Below are 17,004 nucleotides of genomic sequence, written 5' to 3' on the forward strand. Positions count from 1 at the left end.
TGAAATCTAGTTCAGCGAAGAGGTTACTCATGTCATTGATGAATGGCTCAAGTTGGGGCATACGTCTGTATTGTTTCTCTTTGATCCTCCTCTTCAACATAAATAAAAACTTCAATGAGCATTCATGTCAGAACTAAACTTCCTTGTCGATTGCCACTACAGGTTGTAAGAATTTGGCAAAAATCGATGAAAGCATCCTATGAAGGATGGACTATGTGGAATTTATGATAAAGAGTACTCTTCTTTGTAAGTTAAGTGCTCCATATTCTTATATTAGTACAATTTATAGTATTTATTATGTTATTATAATGTATATAAGATAATATATTTTATCTATTAGCATAATATATCACATTTAATATATATATTTCCCCTCTCAGGTACCTTGGTTTGGGTTCCAGAAGCAGATCCTTAAACAAGAACTCAAGTGTGAGGGATGCCTGGGTGGCTCAGTGGGTTAAGCCTTTGCCTTCGGCTCAGGTCATGCTCTCAGGGTCCTGGGCTCAAGCGCCGCATTGGGCTCTCTGCTCAGCGGGGAGTCTGCTTTCCCCTCTCTCTCTGCCTGCTGCTCTGCCTACTTGTCTCTCTCTGTCAAATAAATAAATAAAATCTTAAAAAAAAAAAAGAACTGAAGTGCGAAAAGTATTTTTGGGTGGAGTCTCAGGAAACACCATTAGGGAGAGGGTAGGTGGGACAGGGAAGGGGAGGGAGCTAATAAGGGTGTGTGATCCAGCAAGCAAACACTGTGGACCACTGTAGTGTAATTCTTAGGGACAGTGAAGTAAAACCCCCTCAGAGTTCCTCCCAGGGGACGAGGGAGCTGGGGTGTTTATCCTCCCATCCTGATAGGCTGAGGGGGCTGTCAGGCAGGGGAGGGGTGTTAAATCTCCAGCACTACCGCCTGCCCTGTGCAGAGGCAGAATGGGCTCTGGTGGCCAGAGAAGGCCCCCAGGCAGAGGTCTTTGGTGCTGACAGTTGGAATTCTGGCCAGTGAGTACCCAGGAGAAGGGACCAGAACTTGGTGCTTACAGGAGGCAGGCCGCCATGCTGCCAGGGTTCGGGAACCTGACTTTCTGGAGCACATCAGCACCTTTGGGGGCACCTACCTATTCACGGGATATGCTCCCAGTGGAGCTTCCCTGCCTTTACCTCTCTAAGTCTATAACAGAGACTCAGCAACACCTTCCCCAAGGGGGTTTGTAGGATTTAATGAGAGTATCAGTGGCAATGTCTAGCATTGTGCTTAACAGAGTGGGACTCAGTAAACAGAAGCTCTTCACATCCTTCAGAATCTCTGAAGATAGATTCTTCTCACACCTCAGAACGTAGAAGACGTTTTTGTCTCTGGATGCTCAAATATGCTTCCTTCTGAGTAAGGCTTCATATTCCATTATGTTTTCCTGTTTGTCTTGGCTGCCAAGAAACCCAGAGACATATGGGGATAGCAGCTACCTCCGTAGAGTTTGGCGGTAGACACGCATTGGGGTAGCTGCTTAGCTTGTAAAGTTAGGGGCCAAATCTGTGCCTTCCTTCTTCTGATGCCAGATCCCTTTTCCTTGGTCATGGACAGAAGGCAGGTTGCCTGCTGGGTTGGTCATATAAGATTCTGGCCACTCTCCATATCAGCCCTCCCTGGGGTTGGAGGGAGAACTCTAGTGCAAGGGGCACCTGGGTGGCTCAGTGGGTTAAGCCTCTGCCTTCGGCTCAGTTCATGATATCAGGGTCCTGAGCTGATCCTCTCTGACCGTGAGGTTGAAGGGTTAGTTCAGGGCTGTCTCAGCTATGGTCCCGGCCTCACGGGGGTGGCTGGCGTGTGCAGGTGAAGTCAGGAGGCAGATCAAGGACAAGGGTTGTGTGTGTATGCGTGTGTTTGTATGTATGTGTTGAGGCTGGAGGGGAGAGTGGGAGAGAACAATGAGTCAATGAATTGCCTCTTTTTGAAACGAATTCAAGTTCCTTTGCTTGCAACCAAAACATGTTTATCAGTGTGCCCTATTACCTAATTTTGATTTGTCTTTGACCGTTGCTGGATATTTTCAGTTTTATTGTACACGTGTCTTTTATCATCAGCTGATCCAGCCCCCTTTTTTGGAGGTGAGTGACGCAGAAATAATGGTGTGTGTGTGTGTGTGTGTATGCAGATGTCGCCCCATTGCACAGATAGGCAGGCCTGGGAGAAGAAGAACCAGCCTCTGGGTGATGCTGAGTGACTGGTGGGGCTTTGGAGACCTCGGGGCCTCACTGGAATCCCTGAGCTGCTGCTTCCCTGTCCTCTTCATTTCCAGGCAGGGGAGGGAGTGCTGGGCCTCCATCCTCAGAATGTGGGCCTTACAGCAGCTCCCATGCCTTCTCTCCTCACACCCAAACCATCCTGATGACTCTTCCCGGCAGGCTTCCGGGCCTGCCCATTCCCATAGACTCCACCCTGGCTGGGCCCTCACAGACTCAGCAGTTCATCACCTGGGCCTGGTGGCCTCAGCAGCTCTCCTGAGGCCTCCCTCCTCTTGCTCCTCCACTGCCCAGCACTATCCTGGGCCCCTCATTTTTCTTGGATTCTGTCTTTGCCTGAGTTTTGACACCTGTTCTCCATTTAAGCTTACCCCCTGCCTCCCATTGGTCAAACTCTAGGGCTTACTTTAAGAGAACTTTTTGCCAGATTGTTACTCTGTGCCAAGCACCATGCTGGCCACTTACCATGAGTAATCTAGTCCTCTCAATAATCCTGCAAAGTAGGAACTCCTATACCCATTTGATAGGAAACTCGCTGGGAGGGCTGCAGTGACTTGTCCAAGGTCACATGGCTGATCAGTGGGGGAGCCCTGCCTGGAAACCTTGTCTGACTGATTTGGGAGACCCTGGGCCTTCCCCAGTCCCACATGATGGCTCAGTCTGGGGGAGGGCAGTAGGGCACTGAGATTACTACCCAGCCTCTGTCTGGTGGAGGTCTTATTCTTTCTACTCATGAGTCCTGGAACTACTGGGGGACTGCTTTCCTTTCCCTCCCTTGCCTTTTGTTCTGCTGACCCTGTAGCTCAGGACTCCTGACACAGCCATTCCAGCTGAGGTGCTGACATTCCTCTCGACTCACCGCTGGCACTGGAGTTCCCACAGCCACTCCCCTGCCTGGGATTGCCCTCTCCCCACTCCACCCATGCAGGGCTCTTCCTTCTTTCAAAACCTGAGTCAAACGCACCCTTTCCAAGAAGTCTTCTATGTACTACCCACCCCACCTGGTGGCTCCCCGGCTCCAGGCTCCCCTTGGAGAGTAGAGAAAGTTCTACACTCATTTGCCCTCCCTCATCAGACTGGACATCTCCAAGGACAAGGGCTCTGTCTCCGCCATCAGGCTGGAGTAATTATAGTAAACTAACATGCTGAGCACCTACTACGTGAGAGACATTTCGTGGCCCCCTCAGGCACTATAGTAAGCTCTCCTGGGGGCTGGCACACAACCCAGAGGCAGTGGGAAGGCTGAGAAGGGGAAAGCCAGGTGATCCAAGGTGATGGGATGGGCCTTCCAGGCAGAGGAGAGGTCTAAGCCGACCCCATCCCTTACCTGGATAATGACAAGGCAACATCTTCCAGGTTTTCCCTTTTCTGTCCCTTCTCCCAGAGTATGTTCTGTGTGGACACCAAAGGGGTCTTTATGAAACACACCTGACAGGGTCACTCCCGTGTGTGGAAATTTCGGTCCCCCCAGTGTTGTTAGGAGAAAGTCTGCGATCCTCAGCTCCACCTGTATCTCCCTGACCTGCTCTCAGTTCTGTCAGGCAGTTCAGCTCCGTGCTGTAGCAACGCTTAGGTGCTGTCCTTTCCTCCGACCAGCATTTCATGCCACCGAGTCTTTGCTCAGGTGAGCAAAAGAGATGTCCTTCCTCACTTCCTCTCTTGCTCAGCATCTATTCATTGCCAAAGTGCAGCTAAGTTGAGAGCTCCTGCAGGATGCTTCCCACCCTGGGGTGGGTGGGATGACTGCCTTTCCTCTGTTTTCTATCCATCCTTTCTCCACGTATCCACCCACTATCTATCCACCTTCCATTCTTCTATTTCCATCCATTGTCCTTCCTTTCAATCATCCCATCCTTCCATCTGCTCACTCACCTGCCAGTTCATCTATTTATCCATTCATCCATCTGCCCATCTACCTGCCCATCCATCCACCTGTACATCTGCCCATCTATCCATCCATCCGTCCATCCATCTGCCCATCCACTTACCCATCCATCTATCCCATGCATCCTTTCACAGACCTTTACCAATTTCCTGTTCCCCTCTCCCTCCCTTTCTCCCTCCCTTTTGTTCATCTCTCCTCTATTTTATGCCACACAGTCTTCAGAAACCGTATCTTAAATCTGTATGTTGAACTGAGGCTTGGTCTTAAAGAACATGAAGAATTTGGGCAGGAAGAGAGGACAGAAGTAGGAATTAGGCAGAGGCTGGAAAAATGGCTGGGGATATAGGGTTGGTGAGGGGGCTGGGTTGTAGGGGGTGGAGCTTAGTTTTCAGTGAGCATTATGGGAAATTCGCTAGAAAATCTAAGTCTTACTTTCCGTGAGTAGGTAGCTAATAGGTGGTTAGTTGAACACATCTGTTGCTGGGCTTTGGCTACCTAACCCTTCATATTCTTAACAACCTAAATGTGACTCTGGGGTGCAGGCACAGCTCTTTTCACCCAACGTATTCGCAACATACCTAGCTCTGATTTCTGGGAAACACTTGTTAAACCTTTTGCACTTGCAAAGCAGGCTCTGTGTGACTTTGGACATGACCTTTTCCTTCCCGGGGCCTCAGTTTGCCCATCTGTAAAGTTAGGAGGCTGGTTTACATGTCCCCTGAGGCCACCTTTGGCTCTGACTTTCAGGGACCCTTTATCAGGAGGGGACTGGTCCTTGAAAAGTGAGGCTCAGAGCCAGGCAGAGCTGGGACTGAATCCTGGCTGACCAGCTTCCTCTCTGTGGACCTTGGGAATTACCTCAACCTCTGAGCCTCCTGCATCCATAATGTGGGACAGTTGATGTCTGTGCTGTCGTCCTTAGCTGCTGGCAGGTACAGACAAGGCCATGGACACTGAAACACTTGGCTCGGCCCATCTGTTGTGTCAGCACAGGCTCTCACAAGGACAAGGCCCAGATGGGCAGGCTGGCCTGGGAAACCAGTGGGTGGCAGACCTTTCTAGGGGAACAGGGACATGGGGCCTCCAGGAGGTGCTCCAGGCTCCCAGCTACCTCCTGTGCCTGCAATTCTACCTGTCCCCATGCTAACCCACAATTTCTGGAGGCAGAAATTGAGCTCCAGGTAGGCTCAGGCCCCAGTATATCGTTTCTAGAAGTGACAGCCCTCAGCTCTAGGAGACTTTACTCTTGCTACAAGCAGACAGAAGGTTGGGACTTGGTGGGGAAAGGGACTTTCTACCTGTGACACTGGGAAGACACTGACTGTCCCCTTCTTTCCTCCAGGCTGGTGGGGGCCTAGGAAAAGATGCTGGACCTCAATTGCTACAGAAATAGCTGGTATGGGAGCACCTGTGTGGTTCAGTCATTAAGCATCTGCCTTCAGCTTAAGTCATGATCCGAGGGTCCTGGGGTCGAGCCCCATGTTGGGCTCCTTGCTCAGCGTGGAGCCTGCTTCTCCCTCTCCCTCTGCTGCTCCCCCTGCTTGTGTTCCCTCTCTCTCTGTCTCTGTTTGTCAAATAAATAAATAAAATCTTTAAAAAAAGAGAAATAGCTAGTATGTCTTCAAGGACAGTGGCCTGGGTACAGAGAGGGTTTGGGGAGGGCCAGTCTGGCTTTGGGATTGAATGAGAGAGGAAGAAAGAGTCCTTTCTTGGGCCTGGACCCCCTTCCCTGAAGTGTTTCTTAAAAGTCATAGTCCCTCAAGGAGTCCAGGGAAAATGAGGTTCTCAAGCTCACTGGGTATCAAGAGCTCTTTCCCACAGCTAATGGACACAGAATTCATGCAAAAAAATTTTTTTGAAGAAGAAACAGAATGGTTGCAGTCTCCAAGTATCTTCTTCAAGGTATTTATTAATTTCGGTGGGAAAATAGTAATGCTACCACAGAGAAATCCAGCAAACACTACCTTAACCAATGGACATCAATAAACCCATTTAATATATGTCTTCTGTACCTGAGACAATGCACTGACAAAGACACATCTTTCTGGTTTTCTTGCCAAAATGCTGAACCTCAATCCGGTGATGAAAAAATTGTCAGGAAAACCCAAACTGGGGGATATTTTGGTCTTACAAAACCTCTTCCAAACTGTCAAGGTCATGAAATATAAGGACAGACTGAGGAGCTGTCACAGACCAGAAGAGACCAAGCTGACCTGACAGCCAATGGAATGTGCCTTCACGCAACAGAAAAGGGACATTAGTAGAAAAGCCAGAAAATTGAATAAAGTCCGTAGTTAATTAATAGCATTGGGTCAATGTTAATTTATTTGTTTTGACAGTTGCTCAATATTTAAAAAAATTTTTTTTTAATTTTTATTTTTTGTAAACATATAATATATTTTTTCCCCAGGGGTACAGGTCTGTGAATCGCCAGGTTTACACACTTCACAGCACTCACCATAGCACATACCCTCCCCAATGTCCATAACCCCAACCCCCTCTCCCAACCCCTCTCCCCCCAGCAACCCTCAGTTTGTTTTGTGAGATTAAGAATCACTTATGGTTTGTCTCCCTCCCAATCCCATCTTGTTTCATTTATTCTTCTCCTACCCTCTTAACCCCCCATGTTGCATCTCCACTTCCTCATATCAGGGAGATCACATGATAGTTGTCTTTCTCCGATTGACTTATTTCGCTAAGCATGATACCCTCTGGTTCCATCCACGTCGTCGCAAATGGCAAGATTTCATTTCTTTTGATGGCTGCATAGTATTCCATTGTGTATATATACCACATCTTCTTTATCCACTCATCTGTTGCTCAATATTTATGTAACATGAGCCTATTGAGGAAGCTGGGTGAAGGGTGCTCGTGAACTCTCGGTATTATTTTCTCAACTTTAATGATTTTAAAATAAAAATTTAAAAGCAGGGGTGCCTGCTTGGCTTGGTTGGTTAAGCATTTGCCTTTGGCTCAGGTTATGTGGGCTGGAGCTCTTCTTGGTCTCCCTGCTCAGCAGGGAGCCTGCTTCTCCCTCTGCCCCTCCCCCTGCTTGTGCATGTGCACTCTCTCTGTCTCTGTATCAAATAAATAAATAAAATCTTTAAAAAAATTTAAAAGCAATATAAAAAAGAGCTCTCTCCCAGAGTAGTTGTCTGTGTGTAAAGGGCCTAGAGAAATTGGGTGGTGGGAAATGTAGCCTGGACACCTGAAAATTCTGTGTCTCTGCTGCCCCATTCCATAGCGTCCTTCTATGTTGAGCTCCCAGCTGTCCCTAGAAGCCTTCTAGACTGGCCCTGCTCACATCTCATTACAGCCATGCTTCCACCCAGTGTCTACCCCTGCTCCTGCAATGTGGACAGGTCCTGGTCTGTTACACGTATAGTGGGTCCTTTGAACAGTGTCCCCTGCAAAGTCACGTCCACCGGCAACTTGAAATGTGTGACCATATTCAGAAATAGGGTCTTTGCAGATGTCATTATGTAAGAATTGAGGTGAGATCATACTGGGTTAGGGTGAGCACCAAACCCAATGAGTGTCCTTTTATTTTATTTTATTTTTTTGGTTTTAAAGATTTTATTTATTTATTTGACAGAGAGTGAGAGAGCACAAGCAGGGGGAGCAGCAGGGAGAGGGAGAAAGAGAAGCAGGCTTCCCGCTGAGCAGGGATTTCCCAATGTGGGGCTCGATCCCAGGACTCTGGGATCAAGACTGGAATCGAAGGCAGACACTTAACTGACTGACCCCCCCAGGCTCCCCTGAATGAGTGTCCTTAGAAGACACAGAAAAAGACACAGAGAGACAGGCACAGACATAAAGGGCCATGTGAAGATGGAGAGGAAGAGATTGGGGTGTTGTTGCCACAAACCAAGGGATGCAAGGAGCACCAGAAGCTGGAAGAGGTAAGTAAGGGCTCTCCCCTAGAGCCTTCAGAGGGTGGTCCTGCTGACCCCTTGATTTTGGACTTCTGGTCTCCAGAGCAGTAGAGAATACACCTCTGTTACTTGAACCCACATTTGTGGTGATTTGTCATGGCAGTCCCAGGATACTAATACCTAGGGATTGTACTTTTCTTATCTTTGTCCAAATCTTAAGTAATTTTGATGTGTATCCTCTTTTTCCTTGTAGGCTGGGGGCTTCTGGGTGGCAGGGACTGTCTCTTCCATTAGACTGGGCTCTGAGGACAGGGGTGTTGCCTCTTTCCTTGAACTGGGATATCATGAAGTCCCCTCCTTCCTTAGGAACCCATACCCTTGGGGCTCCTGGGTGGCTCAGTTGGTTGAGCTTCTGCCTTTGGCTTGGATTGTGATCCCGGGGTCCTGGGGTCAAGCCCCATGTCAGGCTCCCTGCTCAGCGGGGAGTCTGCTTCTCCCTCTGCTGCTCTCTCTCTTTCTCTCTCTCTCTCTCTCTCTCTCTCTGTTAAATAAATAAATAAATAAATAAAGTCTTAAAAAAAAAAAAAGGAACCCATCCCCTGGGTGCCCAGCCCATCCTCAGCACACAATGCGGGCTCTGTTGGGGGGGCTGCCTGGCTCAGCCACCCCACCTGTTTGGATTGGCATTGGTCCCCAGAGGCAGGCTGGCAGGGAGACTCACTAACCACAGGAGACACCGCCCTAGACTTCTCTTTTGCCCCCTCCTTCTTGGGGCAGCCAGAGTGAAGGCCAGGTACCAGTGTCCACACAGAGCCTGTCTAGGAGTCCAGCGCCCAACAGACAAACCCCCATCCCATGAACTCCTGCTGTCCCCGAAAGCGGCCTCTCCTCAAAATGTCGTGACCGCCAGACTAGACCATTTGTGCCTGGTTCCATGTCTGTAGGGCTTAGTCCCACGATCCAGGCCAGGGTTCTAATCCTGGGTGCTGGCAGGGTGGAGGTGGAGGAGATCAGAGTTCTATTCCATGCTGGGGTTCCAGGGTCTGTAGGGGTAAGGAGGGCTGGCAAAAGTCTCTTCTTAGATTGTGTGTGTGAGCTTGTCAGTCGTCGGTTCCCTATCCCTCTCAACTTTTAGATTTCCCTTGGAGGCTGGCAAGGAAGGAACCTCTTTTGGGTTCCACCGAATCAGGTTAAGTGTGCAGACGGAGAGCTTTTCTTGTTTCCTGTGCTCTAGGGATTTTATCCGTGGTTCCTTGCAGGTGGGGAGACGGGGTGGTGGGCAGCACAGAGAAAGCTGGTGTTGGGCTCTGCACCTATTCTCACTGCTCAGGTCCCTGTGGGTGCTGTATTTTTCTCTGGTAAGTGGGTCCCCTGCCACACCCAATAGCAATATGCCTCCTAACAAATGCATCTGTCCCTCAGCCAAAATCCCTGCTGCCTCTCACTGGGGAAGGTGTAGGGCTGGGCCAGGGTGGGGGACCATCCTCTGGAAGGAGATTAGAGTGTCTGTCAGGGGTGGGTGGGGCGAGGTGTGGCCCTTACTTACTCAGATCCTTGCAAGTCCTTGGGCGGCAAATTTGGGGAGCCCACAGCCTCAAGTGTCTGTCTCAGCATTGTCTTCTGAGCTCCTCAGCCCCAGTGAGGGGGTGCTCTCTGGCGTCTGCCTTGGTGGCAGTCAGGGTTGGGGGAAGAGAGTGGTTTTGCTTCCCTTCTGGGAGCAGTTGATCCTAGGAAGTGCGTTGGAGCCTCCAGCGGGGGCTGTTGGGGCCTGTCTGGGAAGATGGGACGCATCAGGCAGCCCCAGACACGACTGCATTCCGCCCAACATGCCTGCTGGGGTCCACGGTGCGGAGGGGCTGGCGGGAGGGCGGGGCGTGGCTAGAGCGGGGGGGGGGGGGGGGGGCTTTGGAGGTTGTCTGGGAGATGCAGGGCAGCTGAGGTCCCGATATGCAAACCTCCAAGGCAGAGCCAAATGGACTCCTGGAAACGTCCCCTGAGCCTCAGGGATTTCGGGAGTCAGGGTCCTGCAAGTCTGCTCCCAGCGTCTGCATTTCCTCCCACCCTCAAACCCCTTGGACCAGCTCCAAAAGGGCTCCAATAAGGGTGCCTGAGCCAGCCTCTCCCACTGCAGTGGCCGGGGAGGGGGTGGCTGAGAGGCCCCTGGGGCTAGAAGGAAAAGTCCTTCCTGTCCTGTTCCAGGGCTGTTGCTCCCTCCTCTTTGGGCCCAGACTAGGCTACAGCAATGCTAACCACACTTGGCTTACCAACCCCTTTTGCATACACTACCACGCTGGATTCTCAGAGCTGACTGCATGAGGCAGGGCAGAGGATATTTATCCCCACTTTACAGATGAGCAAACTGAGGCTCAGAGAACTTTCGGGTCTTCGGTGGCACGGGGTCCGTAGCAGAGCCAGCAGCAGTCTGACTCCATGCTCTTTCACCATGGCTCTGGCTGTGCCTGACATGCCACCTGTCCTTGGCCAGCTGCCCTTGGCCAGCCAATGCCATGGGTCCACCCACAGGTGTGTGGAGGATCTCAGAGTCTGTGCCCAGGGCTGGGGAAAGCCTCTTGGATTTCCCTTCAGGGGGGTGGCAGGGTGGGAGCCTGAGCCACAGGACTGGCTGGGCATGTTTCCAGGATGGGACAGGCTTCTTAGCACAGCCTAGCAGGTCAGATCTGGGAAGACCCCCAAGAACTTCTTGTCTTTTTCCATAGATGGTGATGCTGAGAGGGCATCGCTGTGCCTCCCGTAACCTTGCCATGCTGGCATTTTTCCAGCCAGGGACCCCCTGGAGTGATGGACTTCCTCTCTGTGGATGTCAGAGGCCCACCTGGTTCCTGGGACCCAGGTTTGTGGTGCAGAGGCCCTACTCCCCGCCGCCTGGCCGAGCCCGGTGCTTGGGTTCCCGAGGGCCGTGGCTCCTAGGGCCGGATGGGAAAGTATAGCCTGCAGGCCCACACCTCCTATGTGAATCACGCCTGGCGGGACGAGAAACCAAAAACACCCCAAACAATGAGTTTCCAGTAAAATATGATAGACGTGATGAGGCGGGGGAAGGGAGGGATCTGACTGGGAGTTGGCACTGGCTGTGGGTGATGAAAGCCAAGGGGAATGGAAAATGCCAGTCCCGCCCCCTACTCAGGAGTATAAAGCACCCACATCCTATTCCAACTTACCTGAGCACCTCTCTCTCCTCGCTGCCGACTCACTCGCTTCCTCACTCACTCACCTCCCTCCTCGGCACCATGACCACCTGCAGCCGCCAGTTCACCTCCTCCAGCTCCATGAAGGGCTCCTGTGGCATCGGCGGTGGCTCCAGCCGCATGTCCTCTGTCCTGGCTGGAGGGTCCTGCCGGGCCCCCAGCGCCTACGTCTCCTCCTCCCGCTACTCCTCCGGGGGTGCCTGCGGCCTGGGGGGTGGCTACGGTGGCGGCTTCAGCAGCAGCAGCAGCTTTGGTGGGGGCCTGGGTAGTGGCTTTGGTGGAGGGTATGGTGGTGGCCTGGGTGCTGGCTTTGGTGGTGGCTTTGGTGGTGGCCTCGGTGCTGGCTTCGGCGGTGGCTTTGGTGGTGGGGACGGGCTCCTGGTGGGCAGTGAGAAGGTGACCATGCAGAACCTCAACGACCGCCTGGCCTCCTACCTGGACAAGGTGCGGGCCCTGGAGGAGGCCAACACTGACCTGGAGGTGAAGATCCGGGACTGGTACCAGAGGCAGCGGCCCGCTGAGATCAAGGACTACAGCCCCTACTTCAAGACCATTGAGGATCTGCGGAACAAGGTGTGCAGATTGGGCAGCAGGACCTGTCATTCCAGCGACCTCACACTGGAACAATAGAGGCCTCAGGCCACTGGCATCTTTAGATTCCAAGTCAGGGCCGACTCCAACCCCAGATCCCTTCTTCTGGCTCCAGACACCTCTGGCAGAGCTGGTCAGCGTCCCTGGCCTAGCTCATGGCCTTCTGGGCTCCAGACCCCAGGCCATGTGAGACAGGGGATTCCTGCCTTTGTGTTTTACAGAGGGAGAAGTCAAAGCTTTGAGAGGGGCTGGGAAATGCTCGAGGCCACTCAGCAAATCAGTGGCAGAACTGAGTCTAGAACCCTTGGGCCCACTTGCTAATGCAGGAGGCAGCTACCTGTTGCCCAGCACAGGGGAGGAGCGAGGCTGTAACGGGACCAGGCTAGACACCCAAACCACTCATTAGCTCATTAGTCTGGGCCGTGGCGGCTGCCGCCCATGGGCCCTGGCACCGGCCCCTCCCCACAGAAGGGGGGGGGCCCACAAAAACCCAGCAGAGACACTCAGTGATGACCCACCTTACATGGCCTGCACAGGAGGGAGCCTGGGGGACTGGTGTCACCTGACTCCAGCCCCACCCCTACCCCCTGCTCCAACCTGGGAGCCCTCCCCACTGATCCTGCTTCTGGGCGTCTGGCTCTGATGTCTTCTGTGGATTAGGTAAATCAGATGATGAGGGAGGGAACTCCAGCCAATCCAGGGTTCAATCTTTGTTCTTGTTCTTCTGCCTCTTCTTTTCTTATCCCCTGGGCTTGCTGGGTCTCCTCTTTTGGGAAAGCCCCACTTGAGGTCCCATGATCTCGCAGGCTTGAAAAGGAATGTGTGAAGACTGGCAGGGCTGGCTGATGCAAAGAGGAGAATCAGACCTGGGAAGGGAGTCTTGAGAATCTTAGGTCCCTCCTCTCCTCTGTAGGTGGGGGAAACTGAGGCCCTGCAACCCATCAGTGGTGGAACCAGGAGCCGTGACTCAAGGGCTTTCAGTTCCAAGGCCAGGGCTGTTTCTAGCCATTCTTCTGACCAGGAGTCAGCAAAGTCCTGGGTCAGAGCTGGACCACTGGGACTTCTCCTTTAGGTTGCTGTGGCAAAGGCTTTGGGAGAAGGGGAGACTCAGGTGAGAGCAGGAAAGTAAGCCTGATGTCTCAGGCTGCAGTGAAGTCTGGCTAGTGATGTCTGTTTGACCAACGACCTGTGTCCTCTCCATCTGCAGATCCTCACGGCCACTGTGGACAATGCTAATGTCCTCCTGCAGATAGACAATGCCCGGCTGGCTGCTGATGACTTCCGGACCAAGTGAGTTTGCAGTGGTGGCTCGGGATGTCCAATCTTCCCAGGCTAGGGCATTTTCATGTTCCCTAAACAGATCTGGCAAGTTGCCAGGATGGCCACGTGAAAACCCCTTGGGGTGCTTGTAAAAATATAAGCTTCTTGGGCCCCACCCTTGGAGTTCTGATTCAGTTATTCTTAACAGGCTACCTGAGTAATTCTGATCCACAGCCAGGTTTGGGTGCCATTGCTTTAGGGAGAGGTGTTCCCTACTTCCCCACCTGCCCTTGAAGTGCAGGAAGCAATTGCAGTTGGAGTCCTGCCTGTTGTTGGTTGTGGGGCCAGAAGCATCCCCGCTCCCCGAGTTCTACAGCCTGATGAACTTCTTTATTCCCTGCCCCCAGGAATGCTCAGAATTGAGCCATCAATGGGTGCTGTGTCCAACCATGCCATTTTCAAGATGGACTCCCTAAACTACCCACAGCGGGGGCTGGTTGTGGCTGCAGGGGGCAGAGAACAAAGCCTTCAGTGTGGCCCGGATGGGTGTCTCATTCGTTTTCTCTCGGGTCATTCCAGGTACGAGACAGAGCTGAACCTGCGCATGAGCGTGGAGGCTGACACCAACGGCCTGCGCCGGGTGCTGGACGAGCTGACCCTGTCCAGAGCTGACCTGGAGATGCAGATCGAGAGCCTGAAGGAGGAGCTGGCCTACCTGAAGAAGAACCACGAGGAGGTGAGGGCTGGCTTAGAAGATGAGCTGGGAGGGAAGGGATGGAATTGAGATGGGGGAGGGCAATACTCAGACCAGGAACATCTCTGACTGGGGAACCACAGTGAGGATCCTGACTGCGGACTGTGCTTTGGTTGTGCAGGAGATGAACTCTCTGAGAGGCCAGGTGGGTGGAGATGTCAACGTGGAGATGGACGCCGCCCCCGGTGTGGACCTGAGCCGCATCCTGAACGAGATGCGCGACCAGTACGAGAAGATGGCAGAGAAGAACCGCAAGGACGCCGAAGACTGGTTCTTCAGCAAGGTGGGTGTCATCCCGGGTGGAAGGGACCCAGAAGACTGGCCTTCCAGGTATTTCTAGTGTGAATGTTTTTTTTTTTTTCTTTTCTGCAGACAGAGGAGCTGAACCGCGAGGTGGCCACCAACAGCGAGCTGGTGCAGAGCGGCAAGAGCGAGATCTCCGAGCTCCGGCGCACGGTGCAGAACCTGGAGATCGAGCTGCAGTCCCAGCTCAGCATGGTAGGCGAGCTAGCTGCCAGGCATGGATTGGACTCAGGACTAGGCAGGAGGGAGTGACTACCCTCATTGATCCCCGACTCCCTGATCTTTCCCTCCCTCACAGAAAGCATCCTTGGAGAACAGCCTGGAGGAGACCAAAGGCCGCTACTGCATGCAGCTGGCCCAGATCCAGGACCTGATCGGCAACGTGGAGGAGCAGCTGGCCCAGCTGCGCTGCGAGATGGAGCAGCAGAACCAGGAATACAAGATCCTGCTGGACGTGAAGACACGGCTGGAGCAGGAGATCGCCACCTACCGTCGCCTGCTGGAGGGCGAGGATGCCCAGTGAGTGCACTGCCCTCCAGCCCAGTCCTTTCCCTCTTCCCCATTCACCTGTTCTACTCCCTGTGTCTAATGATCTTGCCCTTTTCTGTCTTCACAGCCTCTCCTCCTCCCAGTTCTCTTCTGGCTCTCAGTCCTCCAGAGACGGTAAGACCTTCCTCCTCATCAGGCCTGGACATCACCGCTTCCTGTCTCCCAGCAGGTCTAGGGAGTTGGCTTTTTGAGGGGCTGAGCTAGAGTTTTCTCACCCAGGATCCCTAATAAACCTCTTTGGGAAGGAGAAGCCATTTTCTAAATCTTCCTTAGTGTTAGGAGCTGGTGGCCTCTACTTTTTACTTTTGTCCCCTGGTGTCTGTGGCAGACCCCATGGTTCTGGTGTTCAGCACCAAGGACAGCCCCCCCCCTCACCTCCCCACCCCCCGCCCCCCGGCCCCAAGTGACTCTTCCCATGAGACCAGTCCACGTGGGTTGATCTGGACTGAACCAGTCTGGTCCGAGTCTGTAAGAGCCTCCAGTCTGAGGACACAGACTCTGCTCCTGACCTTAGGGAGCTCTAGTCTGAAAAAAATGTGTTGATGGTATCAGTGCTAGGATAGGGCAGTGAGTGAAGGGATAGTCAGGGTAGAGGGCAGCAGGGAGATAGTTCATTTAAGTCCCATCAGCTCCCTGGTCTCCCCACTCTGTTTCTCCACTGCCTGTCCTCTGCTGGTAACACCCTCTGTTTCCTGTTCCCCAGTGACCTCCTCCAGTCGCCAGATCCGCACCAAGGTCATGGATGTGCACGATGGCAAGGTGGTGTCCACCCACGAGCAGGTCCTTCGCACCAAGAACTGAGGCTGCTCAGCATCGCTCAGGCCTAGGAGGCCCCCCATGTGGACACAGATCTCACTGGGGGATCCCCTCTCTTGCCCGCCAAGCACTTCACACTTGAGTCCTTCCTCACCCTTTCCCCCTCCTGGCAATCAATAAAGCTTCATTGTGAGTTGCACAACTCCCGCCTCTGCCTGGTCATTGTCAGGAGTGGAGGTGGGGAGAAAGTGGGGGAAGCATCTCTTTGGAGCTTAGCACCTGGCTGCGGCCTCTGGGACTGGGAGAAAGGGCCTGGGGGTGGGCTGGGCTCAGGTCCTGGGTTGGATTTCCTCATCTCGAAAGATACAGATAGAAGTGTGTCTTAGGTCGTTGTGGTGTCTCCCAGGGCACGGAGGAACATTCATTCACTTACTCATTCATTCATTTACTCACTTATTCATTGGTTTGTTTATTCACTTGCCGATAACGAGGACACAACATGCCTTTTGTGTGCCAGGCACTGTGAAAGGTTAAAGATTTTTTTTTTTTAAACAATTTGTCATCAGGGATTTCTTTGAGAATATACTGAAAGCTATAGATCTTCTCTCCTCCCCCAGCCCAATAAGCACACACACACTTGCACATAACTCATGAGGTTCATGGGTCCCCTAAACTTATCAGTGGAGGTCCAGAAACCTAGTAAGAACTCGTGCTTTATTGAGAAGTTGTCTCCCTCCATCCCACCTGCTCTTGCCTCTAGAGCTGGGGCGGAACCGGCCTGCTATCAGTTGGTGTAGTGCAGGTTGATTATCATCTCCAAGCCTCCCTTTCCCTGTCTGTAAAGTGGGTACAATGACACTACCTACTTCATGGGCTTTTTGTGAGGATTTGCTGGAAGAATGCATGAAGCCCCTTAGCACAGGGCCTGGCACTGTGCAGGCTCATTCACTGTGAACAATACTGGGTGAATTACCTCTCGTGTGTGGTGATTCTCCATCTATGATGAGGGCAGTTTTACAGGCTTTGGGAACAGACTGACTGGATTCTAACACTGGCTCTGTTCTGTATAGCTCTGTGATCTTGGAGAGTCTGTTTCCTCACTTACCTAGTAAGCATGGTGAACTCAGCTTCTTGGAGTTACTATGGGAATCCAGTAAGTGAATGCACAGGTTGTATGTTGCAGGAGACTTCTCTGGTGGAAAGTCTTTCTTTCTGTAGGGGGCTGGAAAAGAGGGAGAAAGGGGAGGATCTCACCTGAGTGCATAGTGAAGATTCCAGATGTTGGGTGGGGCTCGTGGCCTTGAGCTAGGGAAGAGTTGACTAGTCACTGTGTCAATTTCAAGAGCTCATTCATTTGGCTGCGTGAATGAAACTTCAAGGCGGAACCAAGGATGGGACCGGGGTTAAAGAAAGTCTTAGTTCTTGAGAGCAAGGGATCTGGGATCTTGAGAGCCCAGGCTCTGGAATTAGACACCTTGGGTTGGAGTCCTGGCTCCCACACGGACTAGCCTGGGAGAATTTGGAAAAGATCCTCTTTTACAAAATAGGGAATGAAAACCCTTACCACATAAGGCCAATGGTAGATTGGATGATCTC

General features: G+C 52.3%; 1 protein-coding gene across 1 annotated transcript in view; it reads left to right on the plus strand.

The window, feature by feature from the left end:
• Positions 1-15,610, plus strand: part of LOC125087548 (keratin, type I cytoskeletal 14) — a 28,648-nt gene extending 13,038 nt beyond the window's left edge. Inside the window, exons 1-8 of the mRNA XM_047707983.1 lie at positions 11,183-11,768; positions 12,994-13,076; positions 13,626-13,782; positions 13,922-14,083; positions 14,173-14,298; positions 14,402-14,622; positions 14,720-14,766; positions 15,356-15,610. Of these exons, the coding sequence (XP_047563939.1) occupies positions 11,238-11,768; positions 12,994-13,076; positions 13,626-13,782; positions 13,922-14,083; positions 14,173-14,298; positions 14,402-14,622; positions 14,720-14,766; positions 15,356-15,453 (1,425 nt within the window). The 5' untranslated portion in view covers positions 11,183-11,237 and the 3' untranslated portion in view covers positions 15,454-15,610. Of the gene's footprint in view, positions 11,769-12,993; positions 13,077-13,625; positions 13,783-13,921; positions 14,084-14,172; positions 14,299-14,401; positions 14,623-14,719; positions 14,767-15,355 lie in introns of the transcript that reaches the window.
• The last annotated feature ends 1,394 nt before the right edge of the window (positions 15,611-17,004 follow it).

This window comes from Lutra lutra, chromosome 16 (genome assembly GCF_902655055.1).
Source record: "Lutra lutra chromosome 16, mLutLut1.2, whole genome shotgun sequence".
Lineage (NCBI taxonomy): Eukaryota > Metazoa > Chordata > Mammalia > Carnivora > Mustelidae > Lutra > Lutra lutra.